Genomic DNA, 22,121 nt, shown 5'->3' with positions numbered 1-22,121 from the left:
AAATAAAAATAAAAAATATTTTAAAATTTAAAAAAGAAGGATTTTTAGGAAATCAGGGACTCTGGATAGAAAAAAGTAAAAATAAAGATATAAAGTACAAAGAATTTCCCTTAATCTGACATATATTTTTGTAAGCACAGATGTATAATAATTGGACCTAATGAAATGTTCTTCATAAAAATCTAGAGGCTGCTCTGTAGGAATGCCTGTATGAATTAGCATAAAAGGTAGCTTTGTATACACAGAGAAGCATAATGCTCTCTGGATGTGTCATTTCATTCCTTCCTGGGAGGAAGGATCTCAAATCCCAGGGGATTTCAACACACCCAGCCAAACAGCTAGTAAACCGCCCACAGAGAATGAAACTTTTGAACTCATCGTCTTCGAATGCAAATTAAACATTAAGGTATGCATAAACTGTGCAAGGTAGGAAGTACTTGACCTTGCAAAGAGGCGGAGTCAAAGTTCCTCGTCCGGCTGGAACCGGCTACGGTCCCTGGCTGGGAACTTCCTGTTGTCACCTGCTGAGCAGTTGCTTGAGTTTCCCGGGAGCAAAGCCCGAACCCCAAGTGGAAAGTCAAAGCTCTTCGGAGTGGATACCTTCCTTATGATCGCTCTGTCGAGGTTCCCGATGCTGAGGCTTTACTTTCTCATCAGTTTGATGGGCTTAGTGAAATCAGGTAGGTCATTTAATCAACATTTTTTTTATATATATTTTTTTAATTAGTGGACTTTAAAAATTCTATATGAGCATTTTTAAGGGAGGAGGACATGGGTAAAATGAACTTTCTAATGCTGAAATTTTTTTTCAATCATAAAAGATGTTTTTTTTTAAATTAACTTTTTCTTTTTTTTTTGGTCTTTTTGAGACAGGGTCTTCCTGTAGCCCCAGCTGGCTGGAACTCACTATGTAGACCAGGCTGGCCTTGAACTCAGAGAGATCCTCCTGACTCTGCTTCATGAGTGCTGGGATTAAAGGCGTGCACCACCATGCCCAGCAACTTTTTCTTATATACAAAGGTTAAATATGCTGAAAAGCTAAGGTAGCACTAGTTTCTTCATAGCAAGTTTTCTGTGTCTTTCCATCTATGTGGAATTAGATGACTTATTTTTTTGCTTTTTTTTTGTTGTTGTTTTTTGGTCTTTTTGAGACAGGGTCTCCCTGTAGCCCCAGCTGGCCTGGAACTCACTATGTAGACCAGGCTGGCCTTGAACTCACAGAGATTTCTTGCCTCTGCCTCCCCAGTGCTGGGATTTAAAAAAAAATTTTTTTTTCACTTTCTTTTTGTTTTTTGTTTGTTTTGCTGTTTTTAATTTTTTCATTTCTTGTTTTTTGTAACTTATTTTTTTGAAAATGTAGAGATTTGTTTTATGATGCTTCACATAGACAAGGTAATTTTTCCTTGTTTTTTTTTTTCTGTTTGCTTTTTGCTAGAGGCCAAGGTTCTATACTTTCATACTTTCATGCATTGAGGCTACATTTAAATTATTCTTAAAAAAACCATAATCTATGTACATAAATTTCTTACAATGGTGCCTGGCATATTTCTAACTTAAGCTCTGAGTTCAATCCCCAACGCCATCAAAAAGATAATGAAGAAATCACAGTTAAAGTATTAACAGAAAGGGCTGGAGAGATGGCTTAGCAATTAAGAGCACCGATTGCTCTCGTGGAGGACCTGGGTTCAGTTCTGTCCGAAACTCCAGTTCCATGGGATCTAATGCCCTCTTCTGACCTCGTCGGATATTGGATGACATGGGTGCAATACACGCATACACATAAAATAAAAATAATAAACAAAAATATTAAAAAATATTAACATAGCTGGTCAGGTAACAAAAATGAATGAAATGTTTTTAAGCACACTTCTCAGACGTAGGAACTTGGTCTTTTTCACCTATAGCTTATGATAATGAAATTGATACAGTTTTTTTAATGGGCAAGGAGAAAATAGCTAGACTGGTAGAAATATTCATGTTCTTTTGGCTAGCAACATCATTGCTGGAAATTTATTCTAAAGAAATAACTGGAGGAGGGGTGGCAGGAAGGTGCTGGGTTTTAAACCTAGGTCCTTACGTGTGTAAGGCAAACACTTGACTATTGAGCCCCAAGAAATAACCTTAAAAATAAGAAAGCAGGCCAGGTGTGGTGGTACATGCCTTTAATCCCAGTACTTGGGAGGCAGAGGCAGGTGGATCTCTGTGAGTTCAAGGCCAGTCTGGTCTACAAAGTGAGTTCCAGGCCAGCTGGGGCTACAGGAAGACCCTGCTTCAAAAAGACAAGAACAACAACAACAACAAAAAAGAAAGCAGGCCTGAAGAGATGGCTCATCAGTTAAGAGCTGGTCGTTCTTGCAGAAGACCCGGGTTCTAATCCCAGGACCCACATGGCAGTTAACAACTGTCAGTAACTCCAGTTCCAGGGGATCCGATAGCCTCTTCTATACTCTGCAGGCATTGCATGACACAGGTGCACTTACCTACATGCAGGCAATACACGCATACACATAAAATAAATAAGATAAAATAAAAAAGAAGAAAGCCTCAAATGTAAAGATGTCCATGCTACTTATGATGATTTATAACTAGACAGAACAGAAATGTGTATACTCCAGGAATGGATAAAGTATAATATATTAAATCATTTATTACATTTATTTATTTATTTTATGTGTGTGGGCACACAAGCCACTGTAAACCCAAAAGTCAGAGGCTGAGCCATCACCCCAGCCCCATTATTAAACTAATTTTTAAAGAAAGTAATCTTTAGGATCGAGAAGGTGGCTCAGTGGGTAAAGCACTCCTGTGCAATTGTAAAGAATGGAGTTTGAATCCCCAGAACTCATCTAAGTGCCTAGTGGGAATAGAGGCCCTCCTGTAGTCCCAGAGCTCTGCAGACAGAGACAGAGGATCCCTGAGCAGGCTGGGTAGCTAGGCTTGCGGAATTGGTAAGTTCTGAATTCAAGTGGGAGATCCTGCCTCAATGTATAAGGTGGAGAGCAACTGAGAAAGACATTTGACAGCCTCTAGCTTCCACATGCACAAATACACATATACATGTGCACATACATACATGTGTACACACATATTAACATGTATGCACATACATGTGTATAGCACACACACATATACACACACAAAGAAAATGAAAAAAAAGGGAAGCAGTCTTCAAGATTACTTTACTTTTCAGAAAGGTCCAAACATGTTTTAAAAATAATACAAAGACGCTGGCCAGATGGCCCAACAGGTAAAGGCCCTTGCTCCTCAAGCCTGGTGACTTGAACTTGATCCCCATTATTCAAGTAAAGGAGGAAGGAGAGAAGAGATTCCCACAAAGTTCTCCTCTGATCTTCACATGTGTGAGGCATGGCATGTGCACCCTCCCTCACATCTCATGCACGCCCACACAATTAATAATGTATTTTTAAAGTGAAAAATAAAATAATATAAAGGAGAGAACAGCAGAACTCAAAATTGTAAACTATAATTAGGACTATATTAAAACCATGTAGGTATGCTCATAAAGTTTAGAAGGGAAATAGAAAAAAAAATTTTTTTTTTTTTGGTCTTTTTGAGACAGGGTCTCCCTGTAGCCCCAGCCGTCCTGGAACTCACTATGTAGACCAGGCTGGCCTTGAACTCACAGAGATCTGCCTGCCTCTGCCTCCCAAGTGCTGGGATTAAAGGCTTGCGCCACCACACCTGGCTGCAAAGTCTTATTTTAAATGATTCTGGAGGACTGATGCTACATGACAGACTCTATGCAATGAAGACACATAATGTTAAACTTTGGAATCTAGAAGAAGAAAAACTTAATTATAGCTGTAAGCTAAACCTAGACCATTCCATGTCTAGAAAGCCAAGTGCTTGTAACTTCCACAGGGCAGGAGTTGGAGAGTATGAGCATGATAGCAGAAATGGCTAACCGAAGAGATTTGGAAATCTCACATATATAAATTATTCACTTCTAGAGATCTCTGAGAAGTCAGGCTAGGAATCTTTGCCAAAATCTTACCAATGAGTGTGGCAACAGCTAACAAATTCTAAACTACACTCAAACCACTGGGAGAGAGTGTGATTAAAAATGCAGAGATTCAACTTGGGCATGGTGGCTTATGCCTGTAATTCCACTTGGGAGGCTGAGGCATGACTATTACTATGCAAAGATCTAGACTCAGTGGAATAATATTCCAGTAGATGTATTTTTTAATTAAAAAATGATTTATTATTTTTATTTTATGCGTATGTGTGTATTGCCTGCATGTAGGTAAGGGCACCCATGTCGTGCAATGCCCGCGGAGGACAGAAGAGGCCATCGGATCCCCTGAAACTGGATTATGGACAGTTGTTATCTGCCATGTGGGTGCTGGGATTTGAACCTGGGTCTTCTGCAAGAACAGTCAGTGTTCTTAACCACTGAACCATCCCACCAGGCCCCAGAATATGCATTTTTTAACAATCCCTCAAAGAGTTTTCAGCTGCAGTTACCCCAAGGAACACACATTTGTAAATATGGCTCTAAATAAAGTCTACTTGTCAAAAGTATTAAAGTTACTCTACCATATTTGGTCTATATAAAACTAAGTAAATATTTTCCAGAGAATATAGCTTGCAGTAGTCTCCCTGGTCCTTGGAGGCTATGTTCTAAGACTTTTTGTGGATGCCTAAAATCATGAGTTGTACCAACTCCTGTATATACTGTTTTTTCCTACATATACACACTAATGATAGAGCTGAATTTATTGCTCAGTAAGAGATTAACATCAAAAATAACAGTTAAGTGATTGGGGCTGAAGAGATAGCTCAGCAGTTAAAAGTGCTTGCTGCTCTTCTAGAGGACCCAAGTTTGGTTCCCAGCACCTAGGTCAGGGGATCTGACACTCTCAGTGGGCGTCCTTGAGTTCCCCCACACAAGTGGCATACACTCGCACATACACATAATTAAAAATAAATATTTTTTCAATGATGCTGAAGGGGCAGGAGGTGTACATCAAGGGTATAGTGCTTGTCTAGCATATTTCAGATCCCATCAGGCTCACCTTGCCTTATTTCACTTGTCTTCATAAAACCCTGTGTGACATATAGTATTATCCTAGTTTATAAAAAACATCATCAACAATTGCTAGCTTTTAAGCATCTATTATGTACCAGATAGTGCTCTGGCTACCTCATGGGCAATATTTCTAATTCTTAGAACTACCCTGACAGAAAGGCTGGGGATTAAATGACATGGGGGGCCCTCTCAGGTGCAATACTTGAGGAGAGTGGGGACACCCAAGCTCGGTAATCAAGAGAAGCAATATTTTTTCTAATTACATTTAAAAAAAATGGAGAGATGGCTCAGCAGTTAAGAACACTGGTTGTTCTTGAAGAAGACCCAGGTTTGAATCCCAGCACCCACATGGCAGCTAACAACTGTCTGTAATTCCAGTTCTAGGGGATCTGATGGCCTCTTCTGTTCTCCACAGGCATTGCACAACACGGGCGCACTTACCTACATGAAGACAATACACTCATACACATAAATTTTTTTTTAATTACATTTAAAATTTTGTTTTTGTGTACCTATGTGTATGTGTGTGTACATGCATACCGCAGCTGATTAGTGGAAGTCAGAGGACCTGGGATTAAACTCAGGTCAATCTTGCCAGCAGGCACCATCTCACTGGCCTGATAAGTGATATTTTAATACAACATTTAAAATATCAAATCATTGCAAATAAATCCATGATGAACAAAATGTCAAAAGTTTACTTAAAGATAGGCTAGTTTTTTAATCACTCAGTATTACTGTGAAATGAAAAAAGTCGTTTCTAATCAGCCACCTGTTCCTTGCTGGGCGGCCCAGACTGTCCTCACTTCTTGTGTAGAAGTTTATGAGTGTTGGTAATTGTGTGTAGACAAACTGACTCACATTGGGCTTTATATAGAGGCTCTCTCCCCGCTTTTTTTTTTCTTTTTGGCAGAGCCTTTATGAACTTTTTCCAGTTGGTTCAAAATATCAAAAGGGGGAGGGGTGTGTGTGTCTGTGTGTGTGTGTGTGTGTGTGTGTGTGTGTGTGTGTGTGTGTGATGTATTCTGAGGGCCTCAAACATGCTGCCACTACCACTGAGCTATATCCTCAACTCTCTGATAAGTACATTGAATTACTTTCCTTGCCACCATGAAAAAATACTGACAGAAGCCACTTTGGGCGGGGGGGTTTCGTTTGGCTTGTGATGTGAGAAGATGGTGGGGAAGGCATGATGGCTTGGGACTCTTGTCAGTCCCATGGAGCAAGGAGCTTATGGTACAACTTGTTATATCCTAGCCGATCAGGAAGCAGAGAAAGCTGGGTGGGAAGTGTGCCAGTCCTCTAATTCTCAAGGCCTGCCCCTAGTGACCCATTTCCTCCAGCTACGCCATACTTCCCAAGGGTTCCACATTCCCTTAAAGCAGTGCCACCATTTGGGGACAAGTGTTCAGACACATGAGCCTGTAGACATTTCACATTCAAACCATCACGTGTATGTAAGGATGCATGTTTTTGGCTTCAAATTCAACATGGCTCTGTGTGGCACTGCCTGAGAAATTAGCATTATTATTGTTGTTTTATAAATGCAAAGTTGAGACTTAGGTTGGATCATTGATTATCTGGGCTCACATTGATTATCTGGAGCTCAAACCTAGGCCTAACTCCCAAACCCAAGCTCTTTCCAATATTGTGTTGCATTTTTATTAAGACATTAGAGAAGAGTTGGCATACTTTTTCTGTAACTAGCCAACTTTGTGAGCTAAAGCTCATGAGTACTCAACTCCGCCATTAGACAGGAGAACATCCATGGATAATATGCAAACAGATATGACCAGATTATAAGAAAATGCTTCACAGAAGCTGAGGATGTTGTTCAGTTGGCGGAGTGTTTGCCTAGCATGCATGAGGTCCTGGCTTTGAGCTCCAGCACCATACACACTAGCCAGGGTAGCACATGTTTGTAATCCTAGCACTCAGGAGATAGAGACAGGAAGATAAGAAATTAATGGTTATCAAATTATTTTTATTTATTTTTTATGTGTATGAGTATATTGCCTGCATGCATGTAAGTACACCCGTATCGTGTAATAGCGGAGGAGGTCAGAAAAGGGTGTCAGATCCCTTGGAACTGGAGTTACAGAAGGTTGTTAACCACCATTGGGTGTGAGGAAATTGAACCCAGGTCCTCTGCTAGAGCACCCGGTGCTCTTAACCGCTGAGCCATCTCTCCAGCCCCCTGAACCTGTTTCTTTTAACATCAGAAAAAGAAGGTGACAAATAATAATTAAGCCTTCTCTGAGCAGAATTCAGTCTTCATCAAAGGATGCTGCAGACATAGTCCATTTAATTGTAATTTTCTAGTTGTCAGGAAGAAATGTTATTTCAGAGTAAATGAATTTCAAAGTAGTCTGAAAAGGATAATTTCTCATTTTTTCAAATAAATCATGAAAGACAAGGTTAGGCTTTAAAAACCTGTTTAACATGCTCTGTGTTTGGCTAGCTACACTCTGAGTAACCTTGACTTTGTAACAAAGCAAAACAAAAAAATAGCCCAAAAGTTGTTTGCTTGGGGGAAGCATAAAAATAGTTCATAACTTGAAAAATACCAACATAAATTAAACTCTATATGGGTGAAGTCACTGAACACATTTGTTTCTCATGATAACTAGTGCTTGTACTCTCCAAATTGTTGAGAATTTGGGACCCAACAAAAAGACAAGCTCTAGTAGTGGGAAGACGTTTTATGTGAAAAATGACAAAAATAACAAAATCAACAGCAATACTTGTCCTCAAGTAGCTTAGACTCATTTGTAACATGTCCATGTTAGGAAGTTCATTGTTTTCTTTTTAAAATGTTTAGTTCTAGGAACTGGAGATACAGCTCAGTAGTAGAGTGCTTGCCTACCATGCATAATATGGACCTGGGTTGATTTCCAACACTACAGAATTAGTAAAAAAATAAGTTTAATTTTGGAGCCAGGCATGGTGGTACATGCCTATAATTTGTGGACTAGGGAGAAGCAGGAGAAGCAGGAGAATGTTGAGTTTGAAGATAGCCCTGGTTATATAGTGATATCCTGTCTCCTTTTCTCAAGAAATAAAAAAACCAAACCAAGTAGGCTGGCAAGATGGCTCAGTGGTTAAAAGCATTTTGCTAAGCCTGACAACCTGAGTTTGATCTCTGGGACCCACACAGTGGAAGGAGAGAACTGACTCCTAAAAGTCATCCTCTGATCTTCACACATGTGTCATGGCACACATGTGCTCCCCTACCAAATAAATGTAATTAAAAAACCCAAACAGCATGGTCGCACACCTTTATTCCCAGCACTTGGGAGGCAGAGGCAGGCAGATCTCTGTGAGTTTGAAACCAGTCTGGTTTATATAGTGAGTTCCAGGCCAACCAGGACTACAGAGTAAGACACTATCTTAAAAACCAAACAAAACCAAAAAATGAAAAAACAAAACAAAAAAACCACCAAATCAAACCAAACCAACGAACAAACCCAGGAGCTCTACTGGCAGGAATGCTTGTGAAGAATTCTGGAGGAGGGAAGAGTGGGCAGGAAAGACAGGTTGGAGCAAAGTTCACTTTGCAAACACTTCAGAGAAGACTTTATTTTTAGGCAGACTGATGAGTCCCTAAGCCTGTAAGAGCGCATCCAATGGGATGGGCCAGGAAGAAGAGTTATTTCAAAGTAGTCTGAGAAGGACATGTTTAATGGCTCCTGTTTCAAATGAACTGATAGCAGGGTGAAGGGGCAGGAATGGCCATGGAAAAGTAAACTGTGTTCTCTACAGGTTTGTTTTTTTTTTCCCCCTGTAACAAGCTCTTACTACGTAGCTGGCCTTAAACTTGCCAATATCCTAGTACTGCTCACGTAGCCCAAAGTGATCTAGTGATTCATTCGTTTTCTTTTTAGGAAAGGGACATCTGTCCTCCTCAGCATGACCTCATTCAAAACTAATCTCAACCACATCGGTCTTTTGGACAGATAAGTGGCCACTCGGTGAGTCAGTCACACAGACTGGAACAAAACTTAGCTTTAATGATGGTTAAGACCAGAAAGGCTCAACCCCACCCCATGACACTGTGTAACAAGATGCCAAATTAAACAGTCCGTTATTTGCCCTGGGATGGGCTGTGTAAGAGGCAAAGTGCAATCTACCTTCTCAAGGAGCATGTACTTACTTGGAAGAGGAAGTAAAAGAGGCAACAGCAGCGTTTACCTTGAGAGCATGTCTTGCAACCTGTTGCTTGTCTACACAGAGTAAAAAGGAGAAATGTGCGAGAGTTTAGGGCTTAATATAAAACACCTTATGGTCGAGCAGGACCTTTGACTTCACATAGGCAGAAACTGGTAAAAGAAAGGAGCCAGGGGCTCCTCCCAAGCCCATGTGACCCCTGAGGAACAGATCCTCAAACGACCTTAACATGTGAGGGAGCCCAGATGATCCCCACATCACCACCCAGCAGAGCCCAGCTGAGATCAGCCAAGCCTCAACTGGCCTACAGATCTAAATGATTGCTGGGTAAAGGACAGCAACAACAAAAACTCTTAACAAGCAACAGTGCCAGACAGGCGATACCTTCTTTTGAGTTGTTGGCCAGGGTGGCCAAAGAGATTCCCAGATAGTAACCCAGCGTAGAACTGGGAAAATGAACAGCAGACCCCAATCTTATCCAAAAGAATATTGGCAACTGATACCGCTAGATGAGGAACAGCTGACCTTCCTAAAACAAAGACCTCTAGATAGGCCGACTAGATTCACCAGAAGGGCAAGTAGTGGGGAATGGCTGGGGGTGCCGACAATGCAGCAGACAGTAGCAGGGATATCAGAGTATAAGGGCTCTAGTCAGGGGAGGGAGGTCATGGGAGGGTGCCATCTGGGAAGTGGGTGTAAAAACAAACAAACAAACAAACAAAAAAACACCTTATGGTGCTAGAGAAATGGCTCAGCAGTTAAGAGAACTGGGTGCTCTTGCAGAGGACCCGGGTTCAGTTCCAGCACCCACATCATGGCTAACAACATCTGTAACTCCAGTTCAGGGGGATCTGAAGCCCTCTTCTGGCCTCTGCAGGCCTGCATGGGTGCATTGTACTTACATACATGCAAGTTAATACTCATACACATGATAGAAAGGAAGAAAGAGAGAGAAAGGAAAAAAGAAAACAGCTCTTTTCTAGTGAAGGGCTTCATAGCACCCTTAGTGTTTAACTATTTCTGCTTCTTTTGCTGATTGTATTTTGGAATTCACTCATTCCTAAGTTACAAAGTCTTTGCAAAAAGTTTCAAAGAAATGCATATATGAAAGATCCAGGATTTTTTTTTTGTTCTTTTTGAGACAGGGTCTCCCTGTAGCCCCAGCTGTCCTGGAACTCACTATGTAAACCAGGCTGGCCTTGAACTCACAGAGCTCCGCCTGCCCTGCCTCCCAAGTGCTGGGACTACAGGCGTGCGCCACCATGCCCGGCAAGATCCAGGTTTTTAAGGGTGGGCGTGGACCCCTAGCATGAAGGTTCAGAATTAAGTAAGAATTTGGTTGTACAAGTGTAGATATAGGGGCCCAGAGCATTTGGTTCTCAAATTCCCATTGGAGGAAGTCAGAATAGACGTGTCCCAGGTACAATCTTCCTCTTCTCTTCCCTCCCCCAAGAATGGCCGTAATCCCTTACCTCCTCTCTAGGTCACCCTGAAAGACCCTCTCAGGCTCAGAACTGGGACCCTTGCACTTCACTTTCTACAGAATTATTCTCCTTAAGGAAAGCAGAGTGAGGGATGATGGGTCACAGTATGGTTTCTAAATAATTCTATGTAAAATAATATGGTTCCATGATCATTACATTATTCTCTCTTACCTTTCATCTTGCAACTTGACCTTTCTTTTACTTAAAAATCTCTTCTATTCCCTTTGGAAGAGAAGACTAGAGTGTCTGTCTACTTTATCTTTTTCTTTATTTTCCTTTCTCTCTCTCCCTCCCTCTTTCCCTCCCTCCCTCTCTCCCTCCCTCCCTCCTTTCCTTCCTTCATTTCACAGTACTAGGGATTGAACCAGAGCATCACACATGTTAGGCAAGTGCTTTACAACTGAGCTGCACCCCCAGCCCTGCTTTGCTTCTTGATATCAGAGTTCGAAGCCTAACTCCTCCTCTGTCTGTCACTGATGTGGCTCTGCCTTGTTCTTTCTGTTTAAGCTTATTTGGAAAGGAAAAGTTACTAGATTTTTTTTTAAGTGTACAGAACAGCAATAGCCCTTTGTATAGATTTACTTATGGGTTCTCTTTTGAATTCTCAGTGCCCCACTGCTGAGCCCACACTGAAGTCCTACATTGATTTATACTTAACATTTGCCAAATGTACTTTACCATTTGTTAACTATCCACCTATCTATAATATTTTCTGAGCCACTCACCAATCATTTGAGCCTTTCCCTTCAAATACTTCAGTTATTTCCTATGAGTTAAGAATTCTTCTATAACCACAGTATGACTATCTACTTAATCAATTTAACACTAAGGCCACACTTTGATTTAGTGTTCCAGATCCCAGTTTTTTCAACTGACTTATTTCATTACATTTTTTTCTTCTATCACAAGATCAAGCCTAGGGCCAGGTTTTGCATTCATTTACCTTGTCTTTGGTCCTCTTTAATCTAGAATATTTCCACAGCCTTCTTCTATAATTTGTTATATATGTATGTGTATATATGTATATATATGTATATATATATACACACTGATCTTTTGTCAGGAGGATAGGTCTGTTCCTCATTTTGTGTTGTCAGTTTCCCCTCCCCCCTGGAACTGGGGTACCGTGAGCCTGATGATATAAAGCACATGATATCCACATGTCCCTGTTGGTATCATAGTGCAATGACTCAGTCAAGATTTGCCCAGTTTCTCTGCTATATAGTTATTGTTTATTCTCTGATGACTAAAAAGCAATCTTAAACACTTTACCACTGAGCTATAACCCTAGCAAGATACCCTAAGCTAGGTATAGTAGTGCATTCCTGTAATCCTAGAACTTGAGGGGTAGTACAGGAGGGTGGCAAATTTGATACCAGCTTGGGCTACATGGTAAGCTCAAAGAGAGCCTGAGCTACATGGTAGTTCAAAGTTAGCCTGCGCTACACATTGACACAATGACAATCAAAAGATCTTCTGAATTCATCTTGTGCTGCCCCTTCCTAATATCCAACTTTCTTCCAAGGCTATCCTTTGTACGTGTTCTGCGGAATGAAGGCTTGAAAGAAAAGCTTTGAGGAGCTCAGAAGAGAAGGGCCCAGGAACACCTGACATGGTCTGTAGTTTGAGATACTACTTAAAGGTTCAGGGGAGGGCACACCACACTCTGATCACCATTCCAGGTAGGGATTCTGCTGAAAAAGAGAAGTGTATGGACCATGAAGATTTGGTTACTGTCTCCTACGGTGTGCTGTTCCCGTGAAGGGACACAGGTTAGAAGTTACCATTCAAGAAAACTGTAGTCTCACAGGATACACACACATGCACATAACACCAAGAATACCACCTGAAAGAGGATTTTGTTGTGCCGTCAGTGAGGCACACACAGGTATTTGGGGAGTTCAGGGATAAGGCCATGCTGATGACTGGGAGGCTTACAGAAGGCATCACCGAGCTAACTTTTGGATTAGACCTTGAAGGAGTGTAGGATTTGGAGGATAGTTTTAGGAAGGTCACTACTTAGGAATGCTGGATGAAATAGAACTTTTCAACTTCATTCACCAAATTTAGGTCTTTGCCAGGTGCTGTCAGGAGCAGAGGAGTTTCCGGAAGTGGATACCACAATCTTGCTTACAAGTCATGCTTAAGGGAGAACTGCATGAATCTATTTTTTAAAGCATGTATGTAAGTGCACCTGTGTCATGCAATGCCTGCAGAGGTCAGAAGAATATGTCAGATCTCCTGGAACCAGGGTTACATACAGTTGTTAGCTGCCATGTGGTGCTGGGAATTGATCCTGGGTCTTCTGCAAGCCCAGTCAGTGCTCTTAACCAGTGAGTCATCTCTCCAGCTCTTGATGATGTCTATTTTTTTATTTCCAGACACAGATGAAACATGTCCTTCCTTCACCAAACTGAGCTTCCACAGTGCAGTGGTTGGTACGGGACTAAATGTGAGGTTGATGCTTTACACAAAGAGAAATGAGACCTGTGCACAAGTCATCAATTCCACGGATTTGGGGAACTTGAATGTGACGAAGAAAACCACTTTCATTATTCACGGGTTCCGGCCAACAGGCTCCCCTCCAGTTTGGATGGAGAATTTGGTAAAGGGTTTGTTGAATGTGCAAGAGATGAACGTGGTGGTTGTTGATTGGAATCGAGGTGCTACGACTGTGATATACACCCATGCCTTTAACAAGACCAGAAAAGTGGCTCTCATCTTGAAGGAATTTATCGACCAGATGTTGGTAAGAAAGACTGGTCTTGGATGATTCCTGGCCAAATTGAAACTGACTGCTTATTTGGAGGCTTAAAGCCAAGAGATATCTCCATTGGACAGGGGAACTATTTTGCAACATTGTGCAAATCTGAATAAGCCCCAGAGAAGATGGGTAGTGACTGCTTGTAGACACAGAGGTATGACTGTGCAGATTGTGCACTGCATATGAAAGGAGTTTCAGGGACAATAGTGTCATTTTAAATATTGTAGATTTTATGTTTCTTATAATAATGTCACATATTACAAAAAGCCTCATAAAAGGAGCATATTTTTGCAATTAATATGAAGGTGTCTTTGAGAAGAAGGGGCTCTGTCTAGGGGTTATTGGTTAAATACTTAAAGATTTTTTCAACTTCAGTAGTTGTTCTGCTAGAAAGGCCACAGCCTAAAGTCCAGATTATCTCAAACCAGAATGGAAACATGTGGTCTGATGGGATGATTTATGTTTTTAGAAGGCTGTTATTTAATGAGTAAGCTCATGAATTGCCCCCTTTAAACAATAACAAAAAAGTGACATGAAATCAGGGCAGTTTCACAGACTGAGACCTGGTAACCACTGTGGTTGGTGGTGATGTGAGTTTTGCAGGAGCTCCCACTAAGCAGAGAACATTTGGATGGCTCAGGACAACCTGTCCAGTAGCCAGTGGTCACACAGACTATCCTTCCCCATTATCTCCCTTTTTTCTTTTTCTTCAATGTTAAGTTGATCCAGAATGAGGATAAGGAGTTCATCAAAATGTGTTGTCACCCCCACCCCCGCAAATAGATGTTTCACGTGACTTCTAGCTGAATTATGAGTGAGATGCCATAAAATACAAACTTGGGTTTAATAGCCTGGCTTGACTCTTACTCTGAGCCCCCCGCAACTGTGTGACCTCAACTTCAACTCTGATGACTTCAACTCTGTGCTTCAGTTTCCTCATTTGTATATTCAACATGTAGTACTGACATTGCAGGATGTTGTAACTTTTTTTCTTGTTCTACCTTGCTGGGGATGAATCCAGGGCTTATAGCATGCCAGGCAAGTGCTCTCTCACTGATCTACTCTGCTAGCCCTGTTTTGACATTTAAACTAGACAATAGAGACTGAGATGGCTCCGTTGGTAAATGCTTGATGTGCACATATGAGGACCTGAGTTCTCTACCCAGAATCCATATTAAATCCAGGCATAGCGGCGTAAGCTTGGAATCTTAGTGCTGGGGAGGTGGAGACAGTAGAGTCCCTAGTGCTTGCTGACCAGCTAGTTTAGCTCAATCCGCAAGCTCTAGGTACAGTAAGAGACCCTGTCTCCAAAAATAAAGTGGAGGTGATTGAGGAAGATGCCTGACTTTGACCTCTGGCCTCTACATGTATCTGAGCACATTTGCATGCAGATAAACACAAACACACAAAAAATGCTTTGACACGATAGATACAAAGTACTTAGAAATATTTTTCCAAAGTAAACAGATAGGAAATATCTTCAAATACAGTAAATTTATTGGACTCTCACAATTTATTAATGAAATTCCAGGCTAAAGGAGCTTCTCTTGACAACATTTATATGGTTGGAGTAAGTCTAGGAGCCCACATATCTGGATTTGTTGGAGAAATGTACAATGGGCAGCTGGGGAGAATCACAGGTAAGGTTCCTATGAGTGACCAGGGGTCTTGCCTGGTAGGTATTTTCTGGGGACACTGGGCATGTAATCCTGGTCCTTAACTTGGAAGCAAGCTCTTCCAATTATTTAAACTCTGAGCATGGGTCTTTTTATACAAAAGAAAGTCCCAGATAATATTAACCTTAGACTACTATTTAATAAAATATATGTAAAACACTGCAAATTGTGTATGCCATAGAAAAGATTGGTGGCTACTTTATTTCTCTTATGGCTAGAAAAGAGATTTGGTGTATGCCCAGAGTCTTTTTTTAAAAAAATTATTTTTATTTTATATGTATGAATGTTTGACATGCATGTATATAAGTACAACCATGTTGTGCAATGCCCATGGAGGCCAGAAGAGGGGGTCAGATCCTCTGGGACTGGAGTTTCAAATGGTTGTTAGCTACCATATGGGTGCTAGGAACTGAACCTGGGTCCTCTGCAAGAGTAGCCAGTGTGCCTAACAGCTAAGCCAACTCTCCAGTCCTGAGGGAGTCTTCTTCATTCGAGTTAAACCAGTTGACCAGAGCTACACAGCTACCACCCTGCAACCTCAGGCACTGTTAGAGTCTCATGGAAGGAAAATGAGATGGAAATGTTGGTGTCTGGGCTTTACTTTCCAAATATCAGCTTTCCAGCCAACTCGGAATGAAAACATTCCTAAATATAGCGGGTCAAACCCAAACAAAGACTCCCTTACTAAGATCTTCTGCCTAGAGATTAGGGATTTTCCACAGCCACTCAAAAACTGCTGTAGCTTGCAAGAGCTTACCAGTCACCTTGCTCAGAACCCATCCTCACACCTATGTTTGAAATTTAGGGGGGCTAGAAGTTAAAAATTGTGGAGGGAGGGGAAATGCAATGACTCAAAGTAGGGCCCCAAGTCTGAGGGTGCTGGTTGAGTTTAGTAAGCCATCCCACCCTCTGCCCCCCGACCCCCAACATTGGCTGGTGTTGCCTTCCATAACCTTGTTTGTCCTGGATATTTTTTTCTTGTCATTTTCCCCCAAAGGCCAAGATTGCCTCATTTACCTAAATTACCTAGAGAAACAAAATGGTCTTTAAATTTCCAAATGTATTATCACTGTATTTTGAATTATTTTATTTTATGTGTATGAGTGTTTTGCCTGCACGTATGTAAATGCACCGTGTGTGTAATGCCCACGGAGGGCATTAGATCTCCTGAAACTGGCGTTACAGACAGTTGCTAGCCCCCAAGGGGGTGATGAGAAGTAAACCCAGGTCCTCTGCAAGAGTAGTTAGTGCTCTTAACTGCTTAGCCATCTCTCCAGCTTGTTTTTGTTTTTTTGAGATAGGATTTGACTCCATAGCCCAGGTTAGTTTTTAATTCCTTTGTAGCCCAAGCTGGCCTTGAATTTGAAATCTTTCTATATCAACCTTCTAAATTCTCACATGCCTAGCTTAAAATATATTCTTATTTTTTAAATTTAAATAAAAATTTTTCCCCAAGGTGCTTGTCAGGGCCTGGGTTTCATCCTCCCACACCGTGGCAGCCAGAGGTGAGCTGAGGCTTCTGGTGGTTCTGGGTGCCAAATCTCACCAGGCCATGACCAAGGAAATTTAATTTTTCAGTTGTGCTGGGAATTGAACCCAGGGTATCATGAATGTAAGGCAAGAACTCTACTAACTGAGCTATATCCCCAGCCTTATATTCATTTTTAAAAAATAATTTAAAAATTTATTTGTGTGTGTGTGTGTGTGTGTGTGTGTGTGTGTGTGTGTGTGAACTTGTGTGTAAATACCTGCAGAGACCAGAAGAGGACATTGGATCACCTGGAGCTGAAGCTACTGAACAGCCAGGAGGCAGCTGACGTGGGTGCTGGGAAGCAAACCTGGGTTATCTGGAAGAGCAACAAGCACTCACTCTCAACTGTCGATCCATCTTTTTATTTTATTTTTACTTTAAACACATTTTAGATTGGCTAGGGAGATGGATCAGCAGGTAGAAGCACTTGCCATGAAAGTGTGAGGGCCAGAGTTTAGAGCCCCAGTACCCACACAAGTGCTGGGTGAGTGTTGTGGCCTGCCTGTAACCCCAGCAAAGATGGGGTTCTTGGGGCCAGGTGGCCAGCTGGACTAGCTAGACCAGTGATTTCTGGGTGCAAGTGAGAGACCCTACCCTAATGTATAAGGTGGAGAGTGATGGGGGAAGACGCCTCACGTCAGTCTCTGGCTTTCACATGTGCACACTCGTACACCCTCACGCTTGCCAATATATATACACACATGCATGCTACGCACACATGCCCACATTTTATGTGACTATTAGAGAAATTTTCATTACAAATGCAGTTCATAGCCAGGCATGGTGGCGCACGCCTTTAATCCCAGCACTTGGGAGGCAGAGGCAGGCGAATCTCTGTGAGTTCCAGGTAAGCTGGGGCTACAAGGAGACCCTGTCTCAAAAGACCAAAAAACAAAACAGATCAAAAAACCAAATGTGTTTCATACTAAGTTTTTATTAACACTGCTTTAGAGAATTAGTGGTGACCATGGGGATAGGAATAAGAGGTCCCTAAAATTAAAGCAAAAATATCAGTGTCTTTCCTATGGAGAGATCAAGAGCTTCGCCAAACTCACAAACCAGGTAATGCTGCACTCAAACCCAAGGAACACTGAAATCACCACTGTTGGTGATTTTGGAGCCATTAGCGTGAGCTCCATTTTTCTAGTCTGCATTCTGTAATAATCTCAAAATATTCTGGAGTATAATTTTACCTCCATTTTGCAAGATAAATAAACAAAGTTTCGTAGACATAAAGCAACCTGCCTAAGGCCACACAGTTAGTTAGAACTGAGTTTGGGGCTCCTTGTCTTCTGCCCACAGAGTATGCAGGCTTTAGGGCAATTTGACTACATATTTTGTCTGAAATTCTCAGCTGATCATTTGCCATAGCTTGTCACTATGACTATCACAAGTCTAAGTTTGTGTCTTGGTTTGTGCCTCTCGTATTGTTGTATGAATAGAACCCTTACCACTCTCAGCATTTCCCTGGTCTAGATGTTCTACCTGCCGTGGACTGGCAGGTGCCGTGGATCAGGAAGTAGCTGTAAGACAGAGTGCATATTCTTGGGGTACAGAAAGTGGTAGGTGTTGTCTGCTGTGAAGACAAGGCTGTGGAGTTTCCCTGCTGGCTTGAGAACTGTGTCCTTGGGTGCCTGGGTGTTGGCCCATATCCTCCCACACCAGTTTCAGTTGGAGAGGACAGAAGGCATCTGGGGGGTGGAAGAGGAGGAAGAAGGTAGATGAATACATGTCTCAAGGAATCTGGAGAGCAATAGGGGCGAAGGAGACGGGAAACATGCAAAAGACGCTGTCTCGTAGATTGTATATGTTAATACCAGGGACTGGAGATGCCATTGCTATTATATGCAGAGGCAGAGGGACCAGGTAAGTAGCTAGGTGTTAGAGCACATTCCTAGCATGCATGACGTTCTGAATTCAATCTGCAGCACCTAACACAAAAATACAATGAATTAAACATAAGTCACATAGTCAAACTCCAAGGGAGATATCCTTAAATCCCCCTTTTGCACAGGGTTCTTGGGAGTGGGACCTCTTCCAGCCTCAGGCTTTTTTTAGTTCTTATTTTGTGGTTAGAGCGGTTCCCCTGTTTTCCCAGTTATTTTATCACTGACCAAGGCCAAGAAACCAGTTCAGGCATTATGGGATAGATGACATCTGCCATATCTTCAGGATGTGAGCACCCTCTTCCAAAACTGTCCCTGTCCCTGGCTGGCCTCACCAGGGAGTTTCACCCATTCCTGCTGAGCTGGCTCAACTCGGTGCTCTGACATTAAGAGCTCAGCAGATGGAGGGGCTGGACTGTGAGGCTGGGTTCTAGTCAGGATGTATGAGCTCCCTGGCTTCAAGGCAGGGAATGACTGCCCTGCCACTTCCTGCTTTTCCAGGAGCTCAGATGACCTAGTGGATGAGTGAAAGTGGAGCCTGGTAGGGTTTCTAGAGCATCTAAATGGGACAGATGCCAGGAGTTGTAATGTACATATACTTGTAATCCCAGCACTCAGGAGACTGAGGCAGAAGGATGTGGCATTCAAGGCCAGCTTGGGCTACATAGCTAATTCAAGACAGTCTGGGCTATATAATGGGACTCTGTCCCAAGCAACCAACACAACCAAGGGCTGGGGATGCAGTTCAGTGGCAGAATGCTTCATGCACAAGGTCCTGGGTTAATTCCTAGTACCTTTTCTTTTTCAGGCTCCCTGAGGTGCTTTTGCCTGAGGAGCCTTTCCACCCCCTGCTGATGCCACCTGTGTGGCTTCCTGCTGTATAGCTCTAGCCAGCAGGCTTCCTCATGGAGCCTGCATGCCCTCCTCAGGGCCACTGCCAGGGTAACCATGGCACTGTGTGAAAAGCTACAGGCTGTGTGACAGGAGTCCTGACAGCAGGATGGGATAACTGCTCACCCACCCAAGTGTGCCCTGCAGCCTGTAAGCCATCTCTCAGGAGGGATCAAAGACCAGTGAATCATGGGGTGGGACTGCCATGCCTGTCTGTTTTCCTTTCAGGTCTTGACCCTGCTGGCCCTTTGTTCAATGGCAGACCTCCTCAGGACAGGTTAGATGCCGGCGATGCACAGTTCGTCGACGTCATCCACTCAGACACTGATGGTAACATTCCTGTCTTTTTGAGTCAGTGGGCCCCAGACTCCAGTCTCCTCTGTGGGATCCTCATACAGGGCTGAGCAGGTTCCTCCAGATGCTGTGTTCTCATACTGGGCAGGGTTCCAGATCCCCAGCAGCACTGAAAGAGATACAGGCTCAGGATCTGGTACTGGAATGGGCTTGATTTCACTTCCTCTCCTCTAGTTTTCTAAGTGATCATCAGGCCCAATCAAGAATAGGCTGGTTTATCCACTACACGGACAACTGGATTCAGATTCGCAATCTCCTGGGTGTCCTGCTTCTTTCTTCAATTTCCTTGAGTTGAAAAGTCAGTCTAGGTGTTGTGTGAGAGAGTGACTCACCTAACCAGTTTCTCCTGACTCTTTGTGGAGCTTCTAGATCATTTCTGTTTCTTAGGGTGCAAGCTTCATATCTTGGATTAGGAATATATTTGTTGGGGTGATGTTCAAGGCTGGGTGCCTGTTTGGATGTGGTGGCACATACCTGTAATCCCAGCACTGAGGAGGCAGAGGCAGGAGCATTGCCAAAAGTTCCAGGCCAGTCAAGATTACTCAGTGAGACTCTGCCTTAAAAATAAAAAGGATGGGTGTCTATTATATCCGGATGTCTGGGAGAGGAGCCAAGAGGAACATGGGGTAGAGAGATAGAACAATGCAGAGTGGGCATTTAATTGTACATCCTCTTTATGACATAACCAGCTAATAAACCACGGACGCAGGGCTGAGGGTGTAGCTCAATGGGAGAATACTTTCCTAGCAAGCCCCAGCACCTCAGGAAACAACAACAAAGCCAACCCTGGGGCCTGTAGGTGGCTCAGTAGGCATGGGCGCTTGCCATGGCATGGGCGCTTGCCATGGCATGGGCGCTTGCCACTGCTGAGCTTGACAAAAAGCCCCAGCACCTCAGGAAACAACAACAAAGCCAACCCTGGGGCCTGTAGGGGGCTCAGTAGGCATGGGCGCTTGCCACTGCTGAGCTTGACAACCTGAGTTTGATCCTTGGAACTCACATAGTAGAAGGAGAGAACTGACTCCCACAGGAACCTTGATGGCATTTTAGTGCTGGGTAGAATAGTGCTCTCAGCCTCTGTATTTTCATCAAAGTTACTTCCTCAGAATTTCTCACAGCTGCAGGCATAATGAAAATGAAAATGAGACTCCCAGTACCACGTCCACTGACACATGGAGATTCTTAAAATATAAGAACTTAGGCCGGGTGTGGTGGCGCACACCTTTAATCCTAGCACTTGGGAGGCAGAGGCAGGTGGATCTCTATGAGTTCAAAGCCAGCCTGATCTACATAGCAAGTTCCAGGCCAGCTGGGACTACAGGGGGACCCTGTTTCAAAAACACCAAAAAAAAAAAAAAAATATATATATATATATATATATATGAACTTTATCATTACTATCACAATATACTGAATGCATATGTATGCATATGCCCTTGTCTAGATAAATATTTATTTATACATTTTTTGAGATAGCCTGACTATGTAGCCCAGGCCTACCTGTCACTATGCAGGCTAGGCTGGCTTCAAACTCCCTGTGTTCTTGCCACTGCCTTCTGAGTGCTTGAATTCAAGGCATGTGTGACCACACCCAGCTCTGCATCAACTTTTTCATAAAGCATTTTATTAATTATTTCTGGGCTACATGGTTAAAGAAAATGAAATTATTACATTTAGGTCCCATTTTTAAGAGTGTTTCCAACATTTTATCATCCTAGACCCAAGTTTATGTATTTGAACAGCTTCACATTTAACTCAAGCTGGCCTCAAACTCATGACAATCCTCCTGCCTCAGTCTCACAAGTGTTGATATTACAGTGTGAGCCACCATTCCTTAGATCCAAAAATTTTAAAGATTTTGCCCACTAGGCAAAATCCATTGTTTTCTATTTCATAGTTTGAAGATGCACACGATACAATAGGAGTTCAGGAAAAATTGGAGAACCAAATATAAAGAAGGAACATCATTTTATTAGCCCTGCAGTGTCTAAGTGACCAAAATCCATGTCTTTAGAACTAGTGGAATTAAATTCCCTCACCGTTTTTGTACTCTCCCACTACTGGAATGGATGATAATGGAGTTAGCTAACTGTCTGGTAACTTTGGGCAAAACACTTAAGTATGTGTAACAACAATGATAGCCTCAGCAACCACAAATGCACAAGCTCCAAGCCCCACGAAAGCTGACTGTTCTCTTTTAGCACTGGGCTACAAGGAACCGTTAGGGAACATAGACTTCTACCCAAACGGAGGACTGGATCAACCCGGTTGCCCCAAAACAATATTTGGAGGTAAGTGTAAATATACTTTGTAAA

At 42.5% G+C, this 22,121-nt stretch overlaps 1 protein-coding gene and 1 non-coding gene across 3 annotated transcripts in view; one reads left to right on the top strand and one right to left on the bottom strand.

Annotated features, from left to right (window-relative positions):
• Window positions 1–550: 550 nt before the first annotated feature.
• Window positions 551–22,121, top strand: part of Liph (lipase H) — a 46,060-nt gene continuing 24,489 nt past the window's right edge. The window contains exons 1-6 of one of the 2 annotated variants that reach the window (XM_029562660.1): window positions 600–680; window positions 8,938–9,024; window positions 13,086–13,453; window positions 15,000–15,108; window positions 19,681–19,782; window positions 22,008–22,097. In XM_029562660.1, the coding sequence (XP_029418520.1) occupies window positions 13,166–13,453; window positions 15,000–15,108; window positions 19,681–19,782; window positions 22,008–22,097 (589 nt within the window). In that variant the 5' untranslated portion in view covers window positions 600–680; window positions 8,938–9,024; window positions 13,086–13,165. Of the gene's footprint in view, window positions 681–8,937; window positions 9,025–13,085; window positions 13,454–14,999; window positions 15,109–19,680; window positions 19,783–22,007; window positions 22,098–22,121 lie in introns of both variants that reach the window. The other variant, XM_029562659.1, reaches the window with a different exon arrangement.
• Window positions 16,603–16,726, bottom strand: LOC115070071. The gene has a single exon (XR_003849269.1). It is a non-coding gene; the product is annotated as a small nucleolar RNA ACA64 (small nucleolar RNA).

The sequence above is a fragment of the Nannospalax galili genome, unplaced genomic scaffold, assembly GCF_000622305.1.
Source record: "Nannospalax galili isolate Female #2095 unplaced genomic scaffold, S.galili_v1.0 scaffold315, whole genome shotgun sequence".
Lineage (NCBI taxonomy): Eukaryota > Metazoa > Chordata > Mammalia > Rodentia > Spalacidae > Nannospalax > Nannospalax galili.
The sequence above is the reverse complement of the archived record's forward strand: the minus strand, read 5'-3'. Positions and strand labels throughout refer to the sequence as shown.